At 35.1% G+C, this 21,088-nt stretch overlaps 1 protein-coding gene and 1 long non-coding RNA gene across 2 annotated transcripts in view; both read left to right on the forward strand.

Moving 5' to 3' along the window:
- LOC107654097 (E3 ubiquitin-protein ligase znrf1-like) overlaps nt 1-10,614 on the forward strand; it is a 17,195-nt gene extending 6,581 nt beyond the window's left edge. The window contains exon 2 of the mRNA XM_016441024.1: nt 10,352-10,614. Within this exon, the coding sequence (XP_016296510.1) occupies nt 10,352-10,614 (263 nt within the window). The remainder of the gene's footprint in view (nt 1-10,351) is intronic.
- Nucleotides 10,615-17,473: 6,859 nt separating this feature from the next.
- Nucleotides 17,474-20,541, forward strand: LOC107654162 (uncharacterized). The gene is made up of 2 exons (XR_001630314.1): nt 17,474-17,565; nt 19,342-20,541. It is a non-coding gene; the product is annotated as an uncharacterized LOC107654162 (long non-coding RNA).
- Nucleotides 20,542-21,088: the final 547 nt, after the last annotated feature.

Consider the following 21,088-nt stretch of genomic DNA (forward strand, 5'->3'; position numbering starts at 1 on the left):
AAGCTTTCCATTGATGTATGGTTTGTTAGGATCGGACAATATTTGGCCTAGATACAACTATTTAAAAATGAGGGTGCAAAAAAATCTAAATATTGAGAAAACCGCCTTTAAAGTCCTTAGCAATGCATATTACTCATCAAAAATTAAGTTTTGATATGAAGAGTTCATTTTTCAGAAATCACGTATTTTTTATTGCGCATTCCAAGTATTATCAATCAAACTGCAGTTGGGTTGTTTTGATTAAGTAATAATAACTTAAACAAATTGAAAGTATGTTTTTTTACATATTAAAAGTTTGTTTTATAGCAAAAGCAGATAACTTCACATTTCATGTTTTAGTGTTTAAAAAGTTTAAACACTCGTATAATCTTTGTAATCTCCTCAGATGACAATGTAGATGCCTGACAAACGTTGTTGTTGTTGTGATCATAACCTGTATGGATGTGATTACACGCAATACATGGACGCGATGCCTTGAAAGTGGACAAAACCGGCTTTTTTGACAAAACTAAACAAAACTTGTTTAGGGTTGTTTTGGAGAATAATGCACGGCAATCAGCTCAGTTTTTTAAAGTGGCATTTATCGGTTTTTGCAAATGAACTCTTCATATATTTATGGTAGGAAATTTACAAAATATCTTTATGGAACATGACCTATTGCTACAAATATACCCTGGTTTTGTGGTCCAGAGTCACATATTATGTATATAATAGAAACTATTATATTGCATATGCTATTGTAAATAAAGTATATAGGGCATTCATCTATTTATCTATCCATCTATCCATCTATCTGTCTATCTATCTATCTATCTATCTATCTATCTGTCTATCTGTCTGTCTATCCATCTATCTATATATCCATCTATCTATCTCAAATTGACAATTAATTTTTATTAAAGAGAAATATATTGTATATGTTAATATAAATAAACTATATATCTTTTTTTTTAATTTTGATGAGAAACAATCTGAGGGTTTAAACTTAGGGGTTTGGGGTATGCCAAATTGTTGTATGTGTTCTATATTTTGATATAATATAAAATAATGGGAAATATTATATGAAGTCAAATGTTTACTCAAGTTTAATAACATTGCCATTGAACTTCTACACAAATCCCCTTCTCAGTGCACAGGGAGCAGTGTACACTGCGTAGGGCCCCTGTGAATCAGAAGGCAGCTACACACCGCAGAGTTGAAGGAGGTCGGCTGTTGCTGTGACAACCCTGTCTCTTGCCACCGCTGTTTTCAGGCTGCAGTCTTACATGCGGCCTCAACAAGCCTGCCTCCCCCACAACACTCGCACACTCATTTCAGCGAGACCCAGAGGGAGGGAGAGTGAGCGCGAGAAACAGAGAGACATTTCCCCCCGCCCTGTCACTCACACATCCTGCATGTAGCGGCTCCTGTGAATGACAGCTGCCAGAGCTCCTTCAATGAAGGAGGAGTCGCTAGTGCAAACAACCAGCCAATTAGAAGGCCATGACAACAGTTTCCATGGAACGGCAACCAAACCTTGCCATTATACAGTGGAGACCAGCTAAAGATAAACCTGTGACAAGCACAAGGGCGGCTCGTGTCGCCCCAGGGACTTTTGCGATGTAGTTTTTCACCATTGTGTGCTCACTTCCTTGTCTTTTGAGACCTTACACATTGTTACATGATCGTTCGCACGCTATCGACGAGGAAAAATATACCCCCGTCTTTTCTCTCAAGGGCCAAAACAACATCCTGTAATCAGGAAGTTTACAGAGGAAAACAGTATGTCTGCATCTATAACCACACACACACACTCGCCATGTCATTACCTCCCTCTCGTTCTGCTGTTGCCATGGAAACAGCTGTTCTTTTCCCACTGAAGGTAATAAGTTGAAACTAGTTGAAGAGAGTTCGTTCTGATGTCATGTGAACACGTTATGCCCATGTATGGGCATCCTGGCCGTTCCATTCAGGAGCGTCGGAGGCTGTGATTCAGATGGCCCTCCGATGGCTGCCGCTGATGTTGAGACACAATAAGCCTCCTTGCAGACAGCGTTCTTTGAGAGCTGATAAGCGGTGAAAACAACATGCAATATTGATTTGTTTTTGTTGCCGCTTTCGCTCTCTTTTATGTGTTATATCTCTCTGCGCTTCGCATTTAAATGCATTTGTGTCTTGCGCTTCGCATTTAAATGCATTTGTGTCTTGTAACCTTCTTACAGTATATTATGTAGTGATAGACTGATAAATGTGAGATTATTGTCAGTGACGGATAACAAGTGTCTGATTCACTGACAGAAGTGTTAGTTTCTTCTTGTGTCATTTTTTTAAATCTGGAATTGTCATCCACATGTTACTTTTTGGATGTTGGTGAGCTGGCGTTCCTGACCCAGTTTCCTATCTGGCTTAACTAGCAACATTTATTTAGTCATCAGCATTTATTGTGGTTAACATAATGCCTTCAAATTTCTGGAACTTATACATTTTTTTATACAGTTTTGTTTTGTTTTTTTACACTTTAAGAAATTATTGAAATTGCAGCTATATAAATAGATAATATTTTAAACATTTAGATTCCTTGACGTCATTTAATGCTCACCTAAAGTTAACATTTAAAACATTAATATTTGAATAATAATATTAAATGTAACCTTTAGCAAATACAATTTAAAAGTCAGTATGTTCTTTTTAAATGTTCTCTTTCGCTCACCATGGCTGCATTTGTGTGATCAAAGATACAGTAAAACAGTAATATTGTGGAATATTATTACAATTTAAAATAATTGTTTTCTATTTGAATATATTTTAAAGTATAATTTATTTCTGTGATATTTAAGCGGAATTTTCAGCATTGTCTTCAGTGTTACATGATCCTTCAAAAATCATTCTAAAATGCCAATTTGCTGCTCAAGAAACATTTTCTTATTATCAATGTTGAAAACAGATGTGCTCCTTAGTATTTTTGGGAAAACCATGATAAATTGTTTTCAGGATTCTTTGATGAATAGAAAGTTTAAAAGAACGGCATTTATTTTTAAATAGATTTTGTAACATTGCTTTTACTGTCACTTTTGATCTGAATAAAAGTTGTTGTTTTTTTTTTCTGACCCCAAATTTTGAATAGTAGTATAGTTATTTATTTAGAAAAAACTGTATCAAATTTTTATTTTTATTATTGGCTTATAATAAACAACCATAAGCAACCATAATTTAAAAATCAGTGTATCCCTAGTAATCTCACATGTGTAGCTTTAAAAGAGATTTCAACAGTATCTCAATCTGTGCTTAGGTTTGCTAAGATACCCATCATAAAATTCAAACATTTCTGATCACATTCTTCCAGGACCAAATTATCAGATCTGTGGTATTATTCAATCATTTTATAGCTCTGTCCTTTTTTATATAACTAATTATAATTAATTTGTGTAAATTATTTTAGGAGAAACATCTGAGGTGGAGGCAACGTAAATGAAACTCCTGAGCTGTGAAATAGCAGCCATTGAGCAATTCAGATTTCCTCTGGGATTGTATAGCATAAACACTTAAAATTGATATGTTTGTGTATAACCTACAAAGTGATATGGAGGCACTTGCACACACACAAACACACTTGCGCTGAATAAGCTAATACACAACGCCCTCGCAACTAGTGACAGGGAATGCCCTTGACTCGTCTGCTCTCGAATCCGAGGCTTCAGACGGCAAAGCTGCTTGTAGTGAGGCGGCATGCAGATGCAGGAATACTGTCCTGATGGGCACTGCTTTAAAAGAAGCTGTCATGCTGTCTTCTTGCTCGCTTGCTCGCTTGCTCTCTTCCCTCCTTCGACAGTGCTGTGTCACCATGTTTGCGTCCTTGTCTCGCACTTCTCCAGCACTCCTCCCCTTTTCCCTCGACTCTTTCCTTTCAGAGTGTTCTTAGACTAATAATACAAGTATACCATTGATGAAAGTGATATATAAACCAACCAGCAAATTACAAAATCCCATTTACTTTCCTCGTAATTGCAGAATCGATTAATTGTGCATAATTTAACAGTATTCTTCATTTTGCTTGCTTTTAGTGAATAATCAGCCCATTTGGTCAGAACATCAGAGCAAAAAGTTTTCAAATATTTTTGAGTGAATTTTTTTACCAAATGTCGTGTAAAATAAAATGTTGAATCATGTAATCATGTATGTAGAGAAAAATGAATAATTTTAATAAAAAGTCCTTCATTTTATTATTTATTCATATCTATATATTTCATGTCTTTAATGCATACAGGCCTATACATCGTGTTTACTAATTTATGATATAATATATTGCAAATATATGTATATTCCAAATGTATTTATATCTACGAGTATCTGTTTTCTCATAATTGCAGAATAAATTAACTGTGCATAAATTAACAATATTCTTCATGTGACTGTTAGTGAATAATTGGCTGATAACCCACTTCAGAGTTTTCAAATATTTTGAGTACATTTTTACTAAATATTGTGTACATACATATTTTGATATGTATATATTGTAGTAGGTAGTTGACAGGAGAAAAGTTTATATTTTGTGCTTTAAAGTATTTAAAAGTGCATATATATATATATATATATATATATATATAGTATTTTTCAATATATAGACTTTTATATATTTCATATCAGTAATAAATCTAGACCTATACATTATATCTATCCATTTATGATGTAATATATTGTTAATATGTGCAAATATATGTATACATGTGTATGTATAATTTATTTATTGTATATTCTATCATTTATTATCTATATTTATATGTAGATTATGTATATCTATGTTTTTTTATAATATAATATATGGCATTTATAACACTGACCATAATATCTACTATGTGCACACATATTGCATCTCTAAAATATGAATTATGGTGACGTCTTAGGCTTGTAAATCCCACTTTAAACGTTACATCATAAAAGCTCATGTCTGAATATAGATGCTGTTGTTTGCTCTACTGTTTGCACAACGCTTGCAGCTGTTCTAATAACATCCATTGCTTACCGAACACTGTTTGAATAGATGAATATATTGGTTGGAAAAAAATATATTGTTGCTGGATATTCTCTATCACAGACCTGTACCTGTTAAAATGGCCTCTCTTTTTTCTGTTTGCTGTCAGAGTCGTTGTGTGAGAGACAATGTACAGAAACCTCACCTAAGAAGAGCAGACAATGAAGTACTGTCAGTGTATCAGTGCAGATGTGCGTCAGCTGTGTCGTCCTTTTCTAAACCCGAATGAAGGTCAGGCTGGGAGAAATTAGCACTGCTCGTCAAGCATTAATTAAAAGGGGGGAATTTTAATGGCAATGAGACATTAAACACCAAGCTCTCTGACTTCAGCAATAGAGATGGTTCACTATGTCCCCAGAGTAGTTATATATTTTACAGATCAATATTTTGTAATGAAAGAGGCTGGCGAGTGAAACCGAGCTATATGGTTCGACTTGCAGTGATGGATGTGTGTACCGCGCTAAGCTGTAGTGCGTTATGACAAATTAATGGTCACAGGAAGTCATCGTCGTCTGGCCAGTTGCGGTTTCTAGTCAGTCCTGAGGCGCTTAACACCTTTTAATGGTTTGACCTGTTTTTGTATGTGGTTTTCTGCAGAGTCATGCACTGTTTCCTGCTTGCACACTGGCCTGTTTGTCTTTGGCTATAGTTAATTTCATAGCTTTTGTTTGTAACATCATGATATATTCCTATCTGCTTCATATCAGTGTATTCTGATAAGCTGTCTACAGGCTGCAGCTCACTTGGTAGATTTATTAAGACATCTCAAACTGTTTGTCAGTTGTGCTTTGGGTCCTTCCTGATGCAGTTCTGTGATGTAATCATCGAGTCCTTTACAGACTCATGCTGCAGCTGATTGATTAAGCATCGCTGGTGTCTGTAAATGGCCTCATTGTAATCAACCGGTTTGTTTGAATACTGTTTAGGAAACACTGATCCTTTCAAGACGCCCTGTGAAGAGACACAGATCAATACTTTGATTGAGAGTTGACTAGGGTTATTATCGCAAATGAAAACAACGGTGCAACTTTTGTGTTTGTTGTTGTTCTTAGTGTTAATAAAAGCATACAAAACTACACAGAATTACATAAAACATTATATAATTATATATAATATATATAATTATATAATATATTAATGATATTGATACATTTATTTTGTTAGATTTTTCCGTTTTTTATGTTTCTTACACTCACCAAGGCTGCATTTATTTGAAAATGCAGTAATACAGTAATATTGTGAAATATTGAAATATTATTACAACTTTACACATTGTATTTTAATATATTTTAAAATGTAGTTTTTAGTGTCACATGATCCTTAAGAAATCATTCTAATATTCTGATCTATCTATCTATCTATCTATCTATCTATCTATCTATCTATAATATTCTGATTATCCATCCATCCATCCATCTATCATATTCTATCTATCATATTCTGATTATCTATCTATCTATCATATTCTGATTATCTATCTATCTATCTATCTATTGGAGGTGTAACAGTTCACAAAATACACGATTCGGTTTGATACGATACAGTGGTGTCACGGTTCGGTACGTTCGGTACAGGGGTAACTGGTTACGTCGCAATGTTGGAAATATTGTATATTAAACCATGAAGGCGAACGAATGGATATCACATAAGCAACGTGCAAACTTCGCGCAAGAGTTATGCCAGTTAACGTCTTAATCTCAGTCAATTCACTATGCAGAAAGTGAAAGTAAAAACGGAATGACGGATGTAATGACGGAGCTTTCGGCATCTGACGCCGAATATTCTCTCAGAGACGATGAGAGACGAACATATTTCTACTTCAACATATCATATGCTGATAACGGTATATAGCTAACTTTTTTTTATTCCCTTAACATTTCTCTTGTGGCCCGTAGCCTACATAGTGAAAAATAAAGACAAGAAACGTATTTTGCGTTAAACAGGTTGTTTTTGAAAGTCGGTGCATGAAATAGGCTAAAGCTTTTTATTCATGGATTTTTATTGATGACTGCTGAGTTAATATTTTAATTATAGGTCTATATAATTCATTGTATATAGACCTGCTTTAAAAGACATTGTTTAAAAAAAATTTAATTGAAGAGTAAATGGCCTAATCCTTTGTTATCCTCACAGTGCGTTAGTTATGCTGTAATATTGCGGGGCAAATTAATTGTAATTTTAATTTAATAATAAAAGTAACTTCATAATAATAATAATAGGCCTAATAAAAGTAAGAATGTAACAGGCCTACATTAATTGGAAATGCCAGATCCTCTTAATAGTGCCAATAATTTATGTTTTTGACAATATCTCTGGCTATCGTCGATACAAGATCATCATCTTTCAACGCACCCCAGCAAGGGGAGGTTATCGCGGGGCCGCTGGGCAGACAGCACGGTGCCTGTTACGTCGTTTGGGCTGCATTGTTGAGCGCAGTGGCACTGAGAACATTATATTTCACACACTTTAAGCTCTTTTATTTACCAAATGTAATTGGATTTGTCCAACAAATCGTTCGGTTTGTAATGCGTACCGAACCGAAAGCCTCGTACTGAACGGTTCAATACGAATACATGTATCGTTACAGCCCTACTATCTATTGTAGCGTCTGGACCAATCAAACACACAATATATATTTTGTTAGCTATATTTAACAAATACTCTGTAACACCCCTCAGTTAACAAGCCATATGAGGACCTATGGACCCTTCCCCCGAAATGCGTAACACCCCAGGAAAGCCGAACAGGCCCCTGGTCCCCATGGCAACTAATGCTGATAGCACTAGTTTTATTGCTCAAAGGAATGCAAAAGAAAAATCACTACCTTTCCATAGGAAGAGACACAATGCACAGTAGAAATTGACTTTTCTCTAATTAATTCATAGGAAAACCTTTCTTTGAATGAACACACATAAATACGGTAATAATACTGTAAATAAAATACAGTAAAGACATTGTACTGTAAATGCAATTACAGTACTGATACTGTAAATGAAAATACGGTAATAATACTGTAAATAAAATACAGTAAAGACATTGTACTGTAAATGCAATTACAGTACTAATACTGTAAACATTTTTACAGTAAATTACTGGCATCCAGCTGCCAGTAAGTTACTGTAAAATTTACAGCAACCTATTTACAGTGCATGAATACTGAGAGCAACTTGTATTATACCAGTTCTGTAGGTTTTTCAGAACTATAATTTTCTTGGTTTCGAGTCTTTTCGTCAAGGCCATGCCCTCATGTACAGTACAGTTTCAAAACCACACCTGCACCTTCTCCAATGGAAGTCCCCAAACACAACAGCCTGTGTTTTATATAGCCGTGCTGACGTGGCATGTTTTCTTATAGTTTGTGAACATAAATTCATTTATCAAAGCCTGCTTAGGAACAACATTTTAGCTTGCCACTTCTCACCCTAGAGTTCAATGCATTGGGAAACATTGACACGAATCGTGCGAAAAGGGCCGTAGGCTTTGCTGTCTGTCTAAAACAAGGCCTGTGGGCTTTATGGTGGGATGTGAGGTGCCAAACAGTCTCAATGACCTGCCGCTGCGACTGTTTATGAAGGACACAGTCCAGCTCTGTGGGACTCAATGTGTGAATGTCTTCCCCTACGGGCCTGCGGTTGATGTCAGAGGACAGGGTGTTAGTGGAAGCTCCCTTTGGTTGCTGATTTGATGCTGGTGTTGTGGTTTATTGCATAATAGACTGGTTAGGCATAATAGTCAGGTTAGACTTCATAGGAACTTAACGGTGATGAAAACGAGGCTGTGAGGAATAGACGTATTTATAATGGCATGCACTGTAAGAAGGACCTAGATCACGTAATTTTCGCCAACACACAACTTTAAAAACTAAGGAGTTAAGGAGTTTTTGTTTTACTGAAAGTTTATTTTTTTCATCAGCTGACCCATTGAACACACTGTAGTTCCCTCCTTCACAGCCTTGTTTTCATTTCTGTCAAAAGTGAAATATGGCGCTTCAGATTATGATTAAATAGTTACATTTTGTGACCATTTTTACTGTCGATGTGAATAGAGGTCTACAAAAATGCCCCACTGAAATACAAAACATGAAATGTAGAGGCAAATTTAAATATTTTCACAATAATATAAATAATAGGAATTAAAGGCTTGGATCTGGGCATAATGGTGCCATATCTGCTGATATTAGAATTTTTTTTAATTATTTAATAATATACAATTGTGCAATACTAATTTCCTATACTAGTACATTTGACTTTTTTTCCATCATGTAGTGCTCAAATGAAGAAAATCTTTTTAATAATACTCTTATGTTATTAAAATTTGTAATGTAATCTTTAGCAAATCTCAAAATGAATATCCAATGTACATTAGGATTTAGTGAAGCATAAATTCACCTGATTTTCATTTTAAGTGTTTTATTTTTTAATGTAGATTACAAGTTGTTTTTTATTAAATACATTTTTTCGATTTTAGATTTTTTTTATTAAAATTAATAATAGTTTTATTCAGCAAGGATGCAGTAAATTGCTCAAAAGTGACAGCAAAGACATTTATAATATTACAAAATATTCAAATTCTGTTCTTTTGAAATGTATATTCATCAAACAATCCTGAAACAAATCGCAGTTTCCACAAAATTATTAATCACCACAACTGGTTGTAACAATGATAATAATAAGAAATGTTTTTTGAGCAGCAAATTAAAATGATTTCTGAAGGATAATGTTACTCTGAACACTGAAGTAATGATGTTGAAAATTCAGCTTTGACATCACAGGAATAAATTACATTTTAAAATATATTAAAATAGAAAACAGTCATTTTAAATTGTAATAACTTTTAACATATTACTATTTGTACGGTATTCTTGATCAAATAAATGCAGCCTTGGTGAGCATAAGAGACTTCTTTCAAAAACAAAAAAAATCTCACCAGCCTCAAATAATATAGAATTTTTAATATCAGCCATTTATGCATTATTGGACTGTAAAACTCATATGTTAGTCTGAAGCTCTTATGACGCAGGTAAGATACGCGTGACTGACCCCAGGCTAAGAAAACTGAATGTTTGTTTGCTGATTCCAGCCTAACATGAGCCTTATGTAGCTGCCGATGTTATAATGGCATTGATGTATGTGTTTGTAAAGTATAAGTTCAAGTTAAAAAAGCTTTGTGTCAACGAAGTTACTAAAAGCCAAGCTAATGCATAGAAACTTAACATGTTTCGCAGGATTATGGCATTGGCAGTTATCAGACTGCTGCATCACTGTCACAGCTCATTCCACTGCCTTTACTGGCTTATTGCTGCTTCAAGAGTTCTGACAATGCTGTTTCCTTCTTCCTCTCCAGGATTTAAGTGTCCTGTCTGCTCCAAATCAGTGGCATCCAATGAGATGGAGGTTCACTTCATCATGTGTCTGAGCAAGCCCCGCCTCTCCTACAACGGTAAGACACGCCCCCACTGTCCCCACCCACTGTTATTCCCGCAAACTTCAGAGGTATCAACTCAGTATCTTTCCTCTCCACTATTTTCCTTCTTTTTTGAGTCACTGTATCAGTTTATCCTTTCATTCTCCATTTCATTCTTTTCTGTGAATCCATTCTGGGGCTGAAAAGAGTCTGTGAACTGTAGATGACCCCTTAATCTAGGTCTTTCTCTCTCTCTCTTTCTGTTTTGCCGTGGGAAACCAAGGTCATCACTGTATATGACGTTTGTCACCCATTTCTTGCTTTCTCTTTTTTCTTCTAAAGAGTTTCAAGGCATCTGTAGGCTGTCGAATTACAGTCATTTTTTCAAAATATTCCTCTATGGATTTCTACTCCAGCCATGTTTGATATCACTGCTCATATTGTCCTAAAGATATTACTGAATTTGTATCGCATTAAAGTTCCGTAATATGATGGATATCTGAGTAAAACAGAATGTTCAGTGGGAAATAAATAGGGCAATATTTTATTGGGTTTTCATTGAATCCTTTCCTCAATCATGCCAATGTTAAATGTAAGGGTGTATTAAATATGAAATATTAATATTATTCTTCCCATGGTTACATCAGATAAAAGGTTGTTTCTAAGGCAGAGAAAGTTTTTTTTTTTTTGAAGATTGTATGAACTTTTTCTTTGGAAAAAGTTTAGAGCTTTGATGAATTGTGCTCAATTAAATGTTTTTATTAAGAATAAGGTCAACTTTGATTACATTTTATCTTTTATGCTTTGGTTAATTAATTTAAAACTGAGCCCTAAGTTCAAATAAACTGACTTCTTACATCTTTGAAAATTTCTAAGATATTTTTAAAATGATCTTATTAAAAACAAGATTTTTTATCATTTTAACAAAGTATAGAATTTTTATACTCTATAAAATAAATTACAATTATCTAATTCATTTAAATCTAAACCTATTATCTGTTACCTATAAACCTATTTTATTATATTAAAATAATTTAGATCTTTTATTTTTTTAGTTCATTCATTTTATTTTTTGAAATGAAAATATTTCAATATAAAAAAATTGAAATAAAAATAATTGCAATTTTAATAATTTTAAAATGCATTTAAATACATTTATTTTTAATTGTATTTTATTCTTTTCTTTCTATTCTTTTATTTTATTATTTTCAACAATCTAAACCTATTTTATTGTATTAAAATAAAATTTAGATATTTTATTTTTTGTTAATTCTTTTTATTATTCATTATCTTTTCATAAGTTTTTTTCTTATAAGAAAACAGTTGCAATTTTAATTATTTTAAAATGAATTCATATAAATAAAATATATACATTTTATTCTTTTTAAATCGTAACCTATTATCTTATATGAAAATGTTTGAAATCATATATTTTACAAGCTTTTTATTTATTTTATTTTATTTTTAGCAGTCTAAACAACTTTTTTTTTTTTTCTGTATAATTCAAGAAGTGATGCAATACACTGACAAGCAACACTAGCTCACTATCTATTCTGTGAGCTTTTGGATCAGTCAAGTGCAGCTTTGCAGGAAGATGGCACACATGACTCGTTGTAGTGACCCGATGACATGCGTAGTCTCTGCTTGTAACAGCTGTGTTGGGTTGGATGGACGTCTGACTGACAGCTTCCTGACTGAGGGACAGCTGTCCAACACAGCCTGAGCTATAGGTGACCTGCAGCGATGCATCTGATCTTTACTGGTGTCACATGATCTGTCTTCACAAAAACATTCATTTAATGCCTTTTGGTTTACTTGTCAATAATTATTGAGCTAAAGCAAGGCTTTTAAATGTACAGGCACCTTTAAAAGAAAATTAATACATGTTATGCATGTTAATACCAGTTGTAAACAGCAAGAACACTTGCTTTCCTTACAGTTTTGCTTCTATTTAATCCCTCGTTTTATCATTTTTCCACTTACTGGCCCCACCATGTTCAAGTTAGAGACATTACCAGACCAGAACACACTGGAGTTAATCTTATTTCCCACAATGCACTCTGTCCCATTGTCAGCTGCAGCCAGTGACAGTCACACGTCAGCAGATCTGCTCACTGTAAAAGCCGCTGTTTGTGAATGCAGTACACTTTGCTAGCCTTTTGACACTGCGGTTTGTGCCTGCTAGCCCTCCATTTCCCTGTGAACTCTAATCCACCCCAGTTTGTATTGATTCAGGCAGGGAATAACCCTAGATGTAACCCTAATGCTAGATGTAACATTGGACTAACCCTAAACTAATACATGTTTCACCCCAGAGGAGATGGCAGTCACAAAATAATAGATAGTTATTATATTGTGTTGTCCTCTACAAAATACAGCACTACTTTATTGTGATGTCCAAAGTGTTCATTTTCTGAATCATTCTGATATGAAACAGTCCAAATAAATAGTGATTTAGCATCTCATTCGGTCAGTCAGTTGGAGGGTTGACCTAAGGAATTACTTGTTCACTGAATCAATTACCAAGTGAAAAACTCATTCACTGAATTGTTTAGTGAAACATTAATATTTATATGTGCAAAAAGTAACTGTACTGTAAGAGAAATATAGTGTATATACAGGGCTCCAGACTGCGACCAAATGATCGCATTTGCGACCATTTTTTTCTGCCGGTGCGACTAATTTTTGTGAGCGGTCGCACTGGCGCGACCACCGCGTTGTCCAACTCATTAGCGCTGCCATTTCTGTTGCATTTGAGAAACATCAAACGGCAAACTAAACGAAAGCTAAACTAAACCGCGCTACGTTTCAGCTGCGCAGCGCGGACCGTTTATCTGCTCGGACCGCGACGCAAACAAACTTGTCCGAGCTCAGAACAGCTTTACTCAGGAGCCAAAGTTGATTTCGCGACACTGCTACTGCACAGATGCAACAGTGCTGCGAGATCCAGTGAGAAGCGTTTGAATTCGCCGCTCAATGATAAGGTTGCTGCGAGATCTAGTGAGAATCATTCAAATTCTGCACAGAATTCTCTGTTATAAACAGAGCTGACATACGTCAGGAAACCAGAAGCGGTAACGCTAAATGTAACTGTGGTGTTTTGGTAGAAATAGTCGAATGCATTACATCATTCATTTCAGGGTTTGTACAACCTTTTGAGAGAGAAATTCAAGCACTTTTCAATGGCTTTCAAGCATTTCACAGTACTATTTCCAGCACTTTAAATCTCTAAAATGATCCAGTTTGAATGTTATTTTTAATGGGATGACCAAAATATACTTTGTGGTAAACAAACACTTTTAACTCAAGCTTAGTGCTTTACTGTCAAATCTGTATAAACAATAAACAAAAGAAAAACAAGAAATTAACATGAACTATTATTAGTAACTGCACTTGCAAAACAATAGTAATTTTATAATGAAATGATCTATATTTTAATTCTCTCGCACACCACCCCCAGCGCTACCAAATCTGCTCCTGTCGCCACCATCTGTAACTTAGTGGCGCTGGTGCCACTGCTCTCAAATGAATTAAATTAATGATCTCAGAGTGTTACAGCTGTCACTGTAAAGGGATTGAATGCAGTTGTAACACTTGAAAAATGTTAACCCATTCTATCTTTAAAAAATAGCACATAAAAAAATAAGAACAACTTTAATGCTCATTACTGAATAGCTTTATCTGTTATGTGGTATTACTTGTTTTAGGTGATTTTGCTAATTTCTTCATATTATTTTAAATCAGGAATAATGGATTTAAAGTAAAAGTCTAAAGGTCTTTGCACAACGAGTCCGAAATCTCGTCCGAAATTTTCGCACGTTAAAAAAATAAATACGACCTCATGTTGTGTCAATCATGTTTACACACTGCCTTCGAAACTTTCGTCTGTCATAAAAAAATTTCGGATCAGGTTCGGTTTTCTGCGTTTTCGCATCCGTAGTAAGTATTTTGATAGGAAAGGATGACGAATATAAAAAAAAAACAAAAAAACGCATACGAAAATTTAAGACTCAGTGTGCAAGGACCTTAAGTGAGAGATTTAAGTATTATTTAAATTATATATATTATTTATTTAAGTATTATTTATTTAATCGTTTATTAAACGATTCACTGAATCGTTTAGTTTGGCAACAACTCATCCATTGAATTTTACTTTATTGTCATATTTTTTTATCTTGTATAAAAATAATTGCAGTTTTGAAATTATTTGTAGTTTAATTGTATCTAACCTATCATCTTAAAATAATTGTGATTATTAAAACAACATAAAAATATTAATAATTATTAAAATACTTTTTCTTACTTTCAATTAAATTTTAATTTCATAAAAATGAGATATTAACACATAATGGGCCCTATTTTAAGTGCAGGTGCACTTAGGGTGTGTCCAAATCCACTTTTGCTAGTTTAACGACTGGAAAAAACGGTCGGCGCGCCCGACGCATGGTCTAAAAGGGTTGTCCCTATTCTCTTAATGAGTAATGGGAGTGTTTTGGGCGTAACGTGCCATAAACCAATCAGAGTCTCATCTCACATTCCCTTTAAAAGCCAGTTGCGCTCCCGCCATGGCGGAATTTGCCAGTTGCGCTCGTGCCATGGCGGATTTGCTATTTACACGGCGGAATTTTCAAGCGCAAAGACAGAACGCGTCTCCAGATATGAAACGGAGCTGCTCGTGCGTGAGCAAATAGGTAGCCTGAGACATGCAATGACTATCCATTATGACATGTAGGCATTTTTATATTTATGTAGCCTACACAATAATAATCTTTTACATTGCAATCCTTTCATTTTTAATATTTGGCATGTTTGTGTGCTGCTGTGCGTCCATGTGTGTGTTTTTGTTGGTCAATGGCTCAGTCTATTTCAGTGGCCTCAAAATAGCAACGCGCCAGCAATGCGCCTGAACACACCTCATTTCAGACCAGCACGCCCATGGGCGCAAATACATTTGCTATTTAAACAACGTGGCGCAGGACGTGAAAATGACAACTGCGTCAGGCTGAAACTAGCAAAAAACACTTGCGTCACTCGGCTCGCGCCTGGCGCAGCATTGCGCCGGGTGTATAATAGGGCCCTTTATCTTAAATCAAAGCACACAAAAATAGATTATAGATTATTATTCACTGAATCATTTAGTGTGGTAACAACTCACCTAATGAATTATTTAGAGTATTTATTAAGGTAAAAGCTCACTTTAAATTGAATTGGCACACTGAGTCAACAACTTACCAAACTGCATATCAGTACACCCTGTGTTATGGTATTTTTGCTAAATTGTTTTAATAAATGTTATTTAGATTTTAAAAAATGACTTGTACCAGATGGTAGGTAGGTAGGTAGGTAGGTAGGTAGACAGACAGATAGATAGACAGACAGACAGACAGACAGACAGACAGATAGATAGAAATCGTGTTGGTTGTTGCCCTTAAGCTATTAGCAGAAAATGAGTTCACACCTCATCGTCATCTCTCCACCACAAACATACACACAGCAATGAAGCATGAGTAACTGTCTTTAACTACTAGTTATGCTAACTGCCAACTCACATCACTTAACCAACTGTTACTGTGAGTGAGAAAGTGGAGGAACGCTGTAAACTGCGTTTCATGCGTCTTTACTCACCGCTGCCCCCTGCTGGCAAACAAGCCGTTTTGAATAATGCACTGTGTGTATGTGTATGAATCTGCAGCATCAAGCATCCCAATCAGATATATGTGGTGACATGTTGTTGCCACAGTTGTGCTGCAAAAAAACACAAGGCGTATGTGTTAAAGTCAGTTATATTGATTTTATAAAATGGCCAAAAATATGATAAAACAGGAGTTTTCAAATGGGATCTATGTGCCACAAAAGGAATAGTTTTGTTTTTACTGTATTTTTAATCTAATAAATTTAACTTAGGTGAGTATAAGAGACTTTCAAAAACCTTTACAAAAATCTTTCAAAACACAAATGACAGTTTTGAAGAGTAGTTAGTGTTTTTAAAGGGGGTTTTAGAAAACTATATGGAAATATGGTTATAAATAAATGAATATTAATTAAGTGTAAATAAACCCCATTTGAAAAACATTTACTCAAATTTTATGTCGTTCTCAAATGGGCTCCATGTGGTCAAAGGGGAATCTACATAAAAATTTAAAAATAAAAGACATTTGTAAAACGTTACATATATCTAATATTTATTTTAATACAATTATTATTATACACATGTTTATTTACACATAATTTACATTCATTTATTTATAAATGTATTTGCATATAGTCAGGGTCGTAGCACCAAATGTCGGGCCCCAGTCACACAACCAAGGAGGTAGGCCCCTCACAATACAACGCCTCATCAATCATATTAATAATAATAATCAGTATATCATTTTGGGCCCCCACTCGCCAAGGGCCCCTGTTACTCAGTTCCACTATTACCCCCTGTCCGATGCCCCTGCATATAGTTTTCTTAGGCAAAAAAAAAGTTTTTTAAATGTAATGCTTTTGAAAAAATATGCCCACCAAGCCTGCATTTATTTAATCAAAATTACAGTAAAAACAGTAATGTTTTTTACTTCAATTTAAAACAATTGTTTTCTATTTGAATATATTTTAAAATGTAATTCATGTGATGGTAAAGCTGAATTTTCAGCATCATTACTCTAGTCCAGTAATCATTCTAATATGCTGGTCTGCTGCTCAAGAAACATTTATTCATTATCAATCATGCTCAGTCCTAACCAGGCAAGGCACAACAAAGTGACAACCGATAAATCCTTTCACTTCTAAGTTAATCGTAATATTTTTGGACTAAGCAGCAGCAACCGGCAAGACATTTGTGACATTTGCTTGCATGGTTTCTATATCCGGTCCAGAATTCTGCTTTAGCTGCATATTAACATCTAACATGTTGGCGGTGATTTAGTCATTTTCTGCACTTTTAGCGAGGACAGCAAAATGATTTAATGCTGGAATTCATTGTGACTGTTTAGGACACTGTGATAATCTTAATAGCCATTAGTAGAATCCTTTAAAAGCATTATGCTAATGGAAATTGTGTTTTTCTGATGTAAATAGCTGTATAGACTCCTGGTTTGAGATCAACCGCTCCTGCCCTGAACATCCTTCAGACTGACCTCCATCATCTACTTCTGCTACCACTGAGAAAGGTGAACACCTTCACACAAATATTCACCTACATGCCAACATGTGTCTCAATAATCTGATATTTGTCAGTCATTTTGTATTGGAATGTTTGACTTTGACTTTATCAAACAGTAATTAGCAGCATCTCATTACTTTAGTGCACCATTTTTAAATAGACTATAAAAAGCCATTTCCAGAGTAGCAAAACAGTTTTTTGTTTTTTTTGACAGGTTTTATACGTGCCTTTACACTTGTCAGGGGCATTTTTAGACATGTAGTAAATGTGAAAGTACCACCTTTATAAATAACATTGTGGTCACAAAGCTCTAGAACTCAGACAATTTTTGTTGTTGTTGTTGTTATTATTATTATTATTATTAATTTTATGCACACAAAAAAAAACAAAAAAACTTTTTTTCACACTTAAGTCCTCTAAAAAAATCCATGTCTTCGAAGGTCTAGAACTCAGGCCACTTCAATAGCATATTATTATTAATGTTATTATTGTTAAAATATCACAATTAACAGTAATAATATGCAAATGCAAGTTTTTACACTTGTGTCCTTTCACAAAAATTCAACTTTCACAAACATCTAGAACTCAGACAACTCTCCTATTATTATTATTATTGTTAACAATAATACTTAAAGGGACAGTTCACCCAAAAATGAAAATATTGTCATTAATGTCTCATGAACACAAATTAAGATATTTTTGATGAAATCTGAGAGTTTTCTGACCCTGCATAGACAGCAACGCAACTGACACTTTTAAGGCCCAGAAAGGTAGTACGGACATCATTAAAACAGTTCATGTGACATCAGTGGGTCAACCGTAATTTTACTTTTTTGTGCGCAAAGAAAACAAAAATTGTTGAATAAAGTTATTTTTTGTTTTCTTTGCACACAAAAAGTATTCTCGTAGCTTCATAAAATTACGATTGAACCACTGATGTCACATGGACTATTTTAACGATGTCCTTGCTACCTTTCTAGGCCTTAAACACGTCAGTTGCATTGCTGTCTATGCAGGGTCAGAAAGCTCTCGGATTTCATCTTAAATATCTTAATTTGTGTTCTGAAGATGAACGAAGGTCTTATGGGTTTGAAACGACATGAGGGTGAGTAAACAGAATTTTCATTTTTGGGTGAACTATCTCTTTAAGTAATCAAGTTATTTATTTATTAGTAGTAGTAGTAGTAGTAAGTTGGATATTGCATATATAATATATAACACTATATAGTTATTATTTTTATTTTTTTTCTGTAATTTACTGATTGGTCCAGTATTGAAAAGCAATCTGGTTAAAGCTTTACATTTGAGTTTCTATGTTTAAATGTGCGTTATACTTCACCCACACCACTGACTTAAAGCAAAACATTCTCAGACTACCTTCTGAGACCCTTGACATAAACCAAGTGTGAAAACACCCACAGGCTTCTTATAACTAATATTTCTTCGTTGTCTCTTTTCCGCTCACTTCAGGGCACTTTATAGACCTGAAAAAAAAATCACATTTACAAAGATCTAGACTACCACTCTACTAGTGTGTTATTTTTTTTCTGTAGTGTCTTCATTGACATGGTATTGAAAGGTGGTAAAGGCTTCAAACTTAAACCTTAAACATGCTTGTGTTTCTATGTATAAATGCACTTTATATGTCACCCACACAGCTGACTTACAGCAAACCACGCTTAGACCACCTCCCGAGACTCCTGACATATACCAAGTGTGAAAACACCCTCGGGCTCAGTATGACTCTCATATTCCATCTTTGTCTCTTTTTCTCTCACTGTAGGGCACTTTATGGACCTAAACCTGGCACAAAAATAACCAAATAAATCAATCTACCAACCAATTCGATCGAAACCTACAGAAACGGAAATGTGTCATCGCAAAACTGAACCACATAAAAGCGTTCATCCAGCCAACACCATCATTACCACTTGCAGAATCCCAGAATCTCCTGCCCGCTGTGCTAGAGACTGCTAAACTGCTAACCGGCCCCTTCACGGCAAAACCACCAACACCGGATCTCTGGTTTTGGAAAACGTCTCGCTTTCTTGCCCCCTCTACATACTCTGTGTTCTTATCGGCGTGAGTGTTCAGTCTGCATTCTGACCCTGTCCTCTCTCCTTGTGTATGTAATCAGACAGAAGGAGATGGGAAAGAGGGGGCGGGGCAACACGAGGGGCGGGGTGACAGAAGGGGTGGGGCATATGCGGAAAATAAGTAGGAAGTAGACCACGCTTTGCAAACTGATCCAGAGGCCATACCTGTCCTGTCAAACGATGCTGATTATAGGGGTGTGGCAGGGGGTGGGGTTTCACACCTGGTTCGTGGGAGGAGTTTTGTGTGCGCGGTTCACTCGTTAGTGATGTGTTGGACAGCCGGTGGACGTAGATTTACTTATTCTGTGTGTGCATGTGTGTGATCATGTATCCACAGGCAGGGAAATGTGTAAATTGTGTTTCCTGTTAGTGCCAGAGGAAGTCCAAGACATCAGCATGTGTGTTGGGATGGGGGTTTACGGTCATAAACGGAGAGAAAGATACACTCTCGGTCTGTCTTCAAATGTTTACAATTCACGATAGATGTCTTTCCCCTACGGATTCTGAAACGATAAGAAGCTCAAAGCTATTTTCCTAGTTTCATCTGCAATTTTTTTGGGCAGTTATTATGAAGCGCTGACCATAATATTCGGACAATTTCCCTGTAAAAGCCTTGAGTACGTATTCAGTATGTGTGTATGTGTGTGTGATTTCGGCTTCTGTCCATCCTCCCATGTTTTCTGTATGTTGCTTCACTACTGTATGTAAAGCCCAGATATACTGGTGTGAATCTATTACAAGATCATTTCTATGATCTGCATTTACTTTTTATTTTTGAACAATCTGTGAGAAACCTCACAAGAAATCTATTTAACCTTCAGGATGCCTCTGTCTACTGTATAAACAGCAAGCACTGTTAGAAAATAATGTTGCTGAAATTGTAAAAATTTTAAAAAGTCAAAACAAATAAAAAAAAAAGAAAAAAAAAAGAAAAGGTAAAATGAAAAAGGTAGAAAAAAATAACCGCAAGAAAATATTTGACAACCTATTACTTTTTGTGTTGGATAGAAATAGAGCATTTCTGAGTTTTTTCTGCTTTGTGCCTGTAAATGAGGGCATACAAACACCATCCATCAAAACAATGGATAACAATTTCGCCTCACCGTGTAAAACAAATCAAACAAATAATAAAAACAGAGTCAGGTAGCGTAGTACTATCTTGTGCAGCATGGGCTGCGGAAAGTGACTCGCCACTCTCGAAACCCATCCTTTTCTTATTTTTGTATGTTTTTCTTTTCTTTTTTTTTCCAGGGACATGAACGGATGCCTGTTTTTAGGAGGTACAAACTAAGTGTCTGATGATTTTGATGTGCAATCTGTGGGACGAGTAATAATGATGATGATCATACATATAATTAAAACAAGATGAAATAAGATCAGATGTTGCTTTCTTTTATTAAGTCCACTACAAATACACAAAAAGGGTCAAATAAA

Source organism: Sinocyclocheilus anshuiensis, unplaced genomic scaffold (genome assembly GCF_001515605.1).
Source record: "Sinocyclocheilus anshuiensis isolate Anshui unplaced genomic scaffold, SAMN03320099.WGS_v1.1 scaffold115, whole genome shotgun sequence".
Taxonomy (NCBI): domain Eukaryota; kingdom Metazoa; phylum Chordata; class Actinopteri; order Cypriniformes; family Cyprinidae; genus Sinocyclocheilus; species Sinocyclocheilus anshuiensis.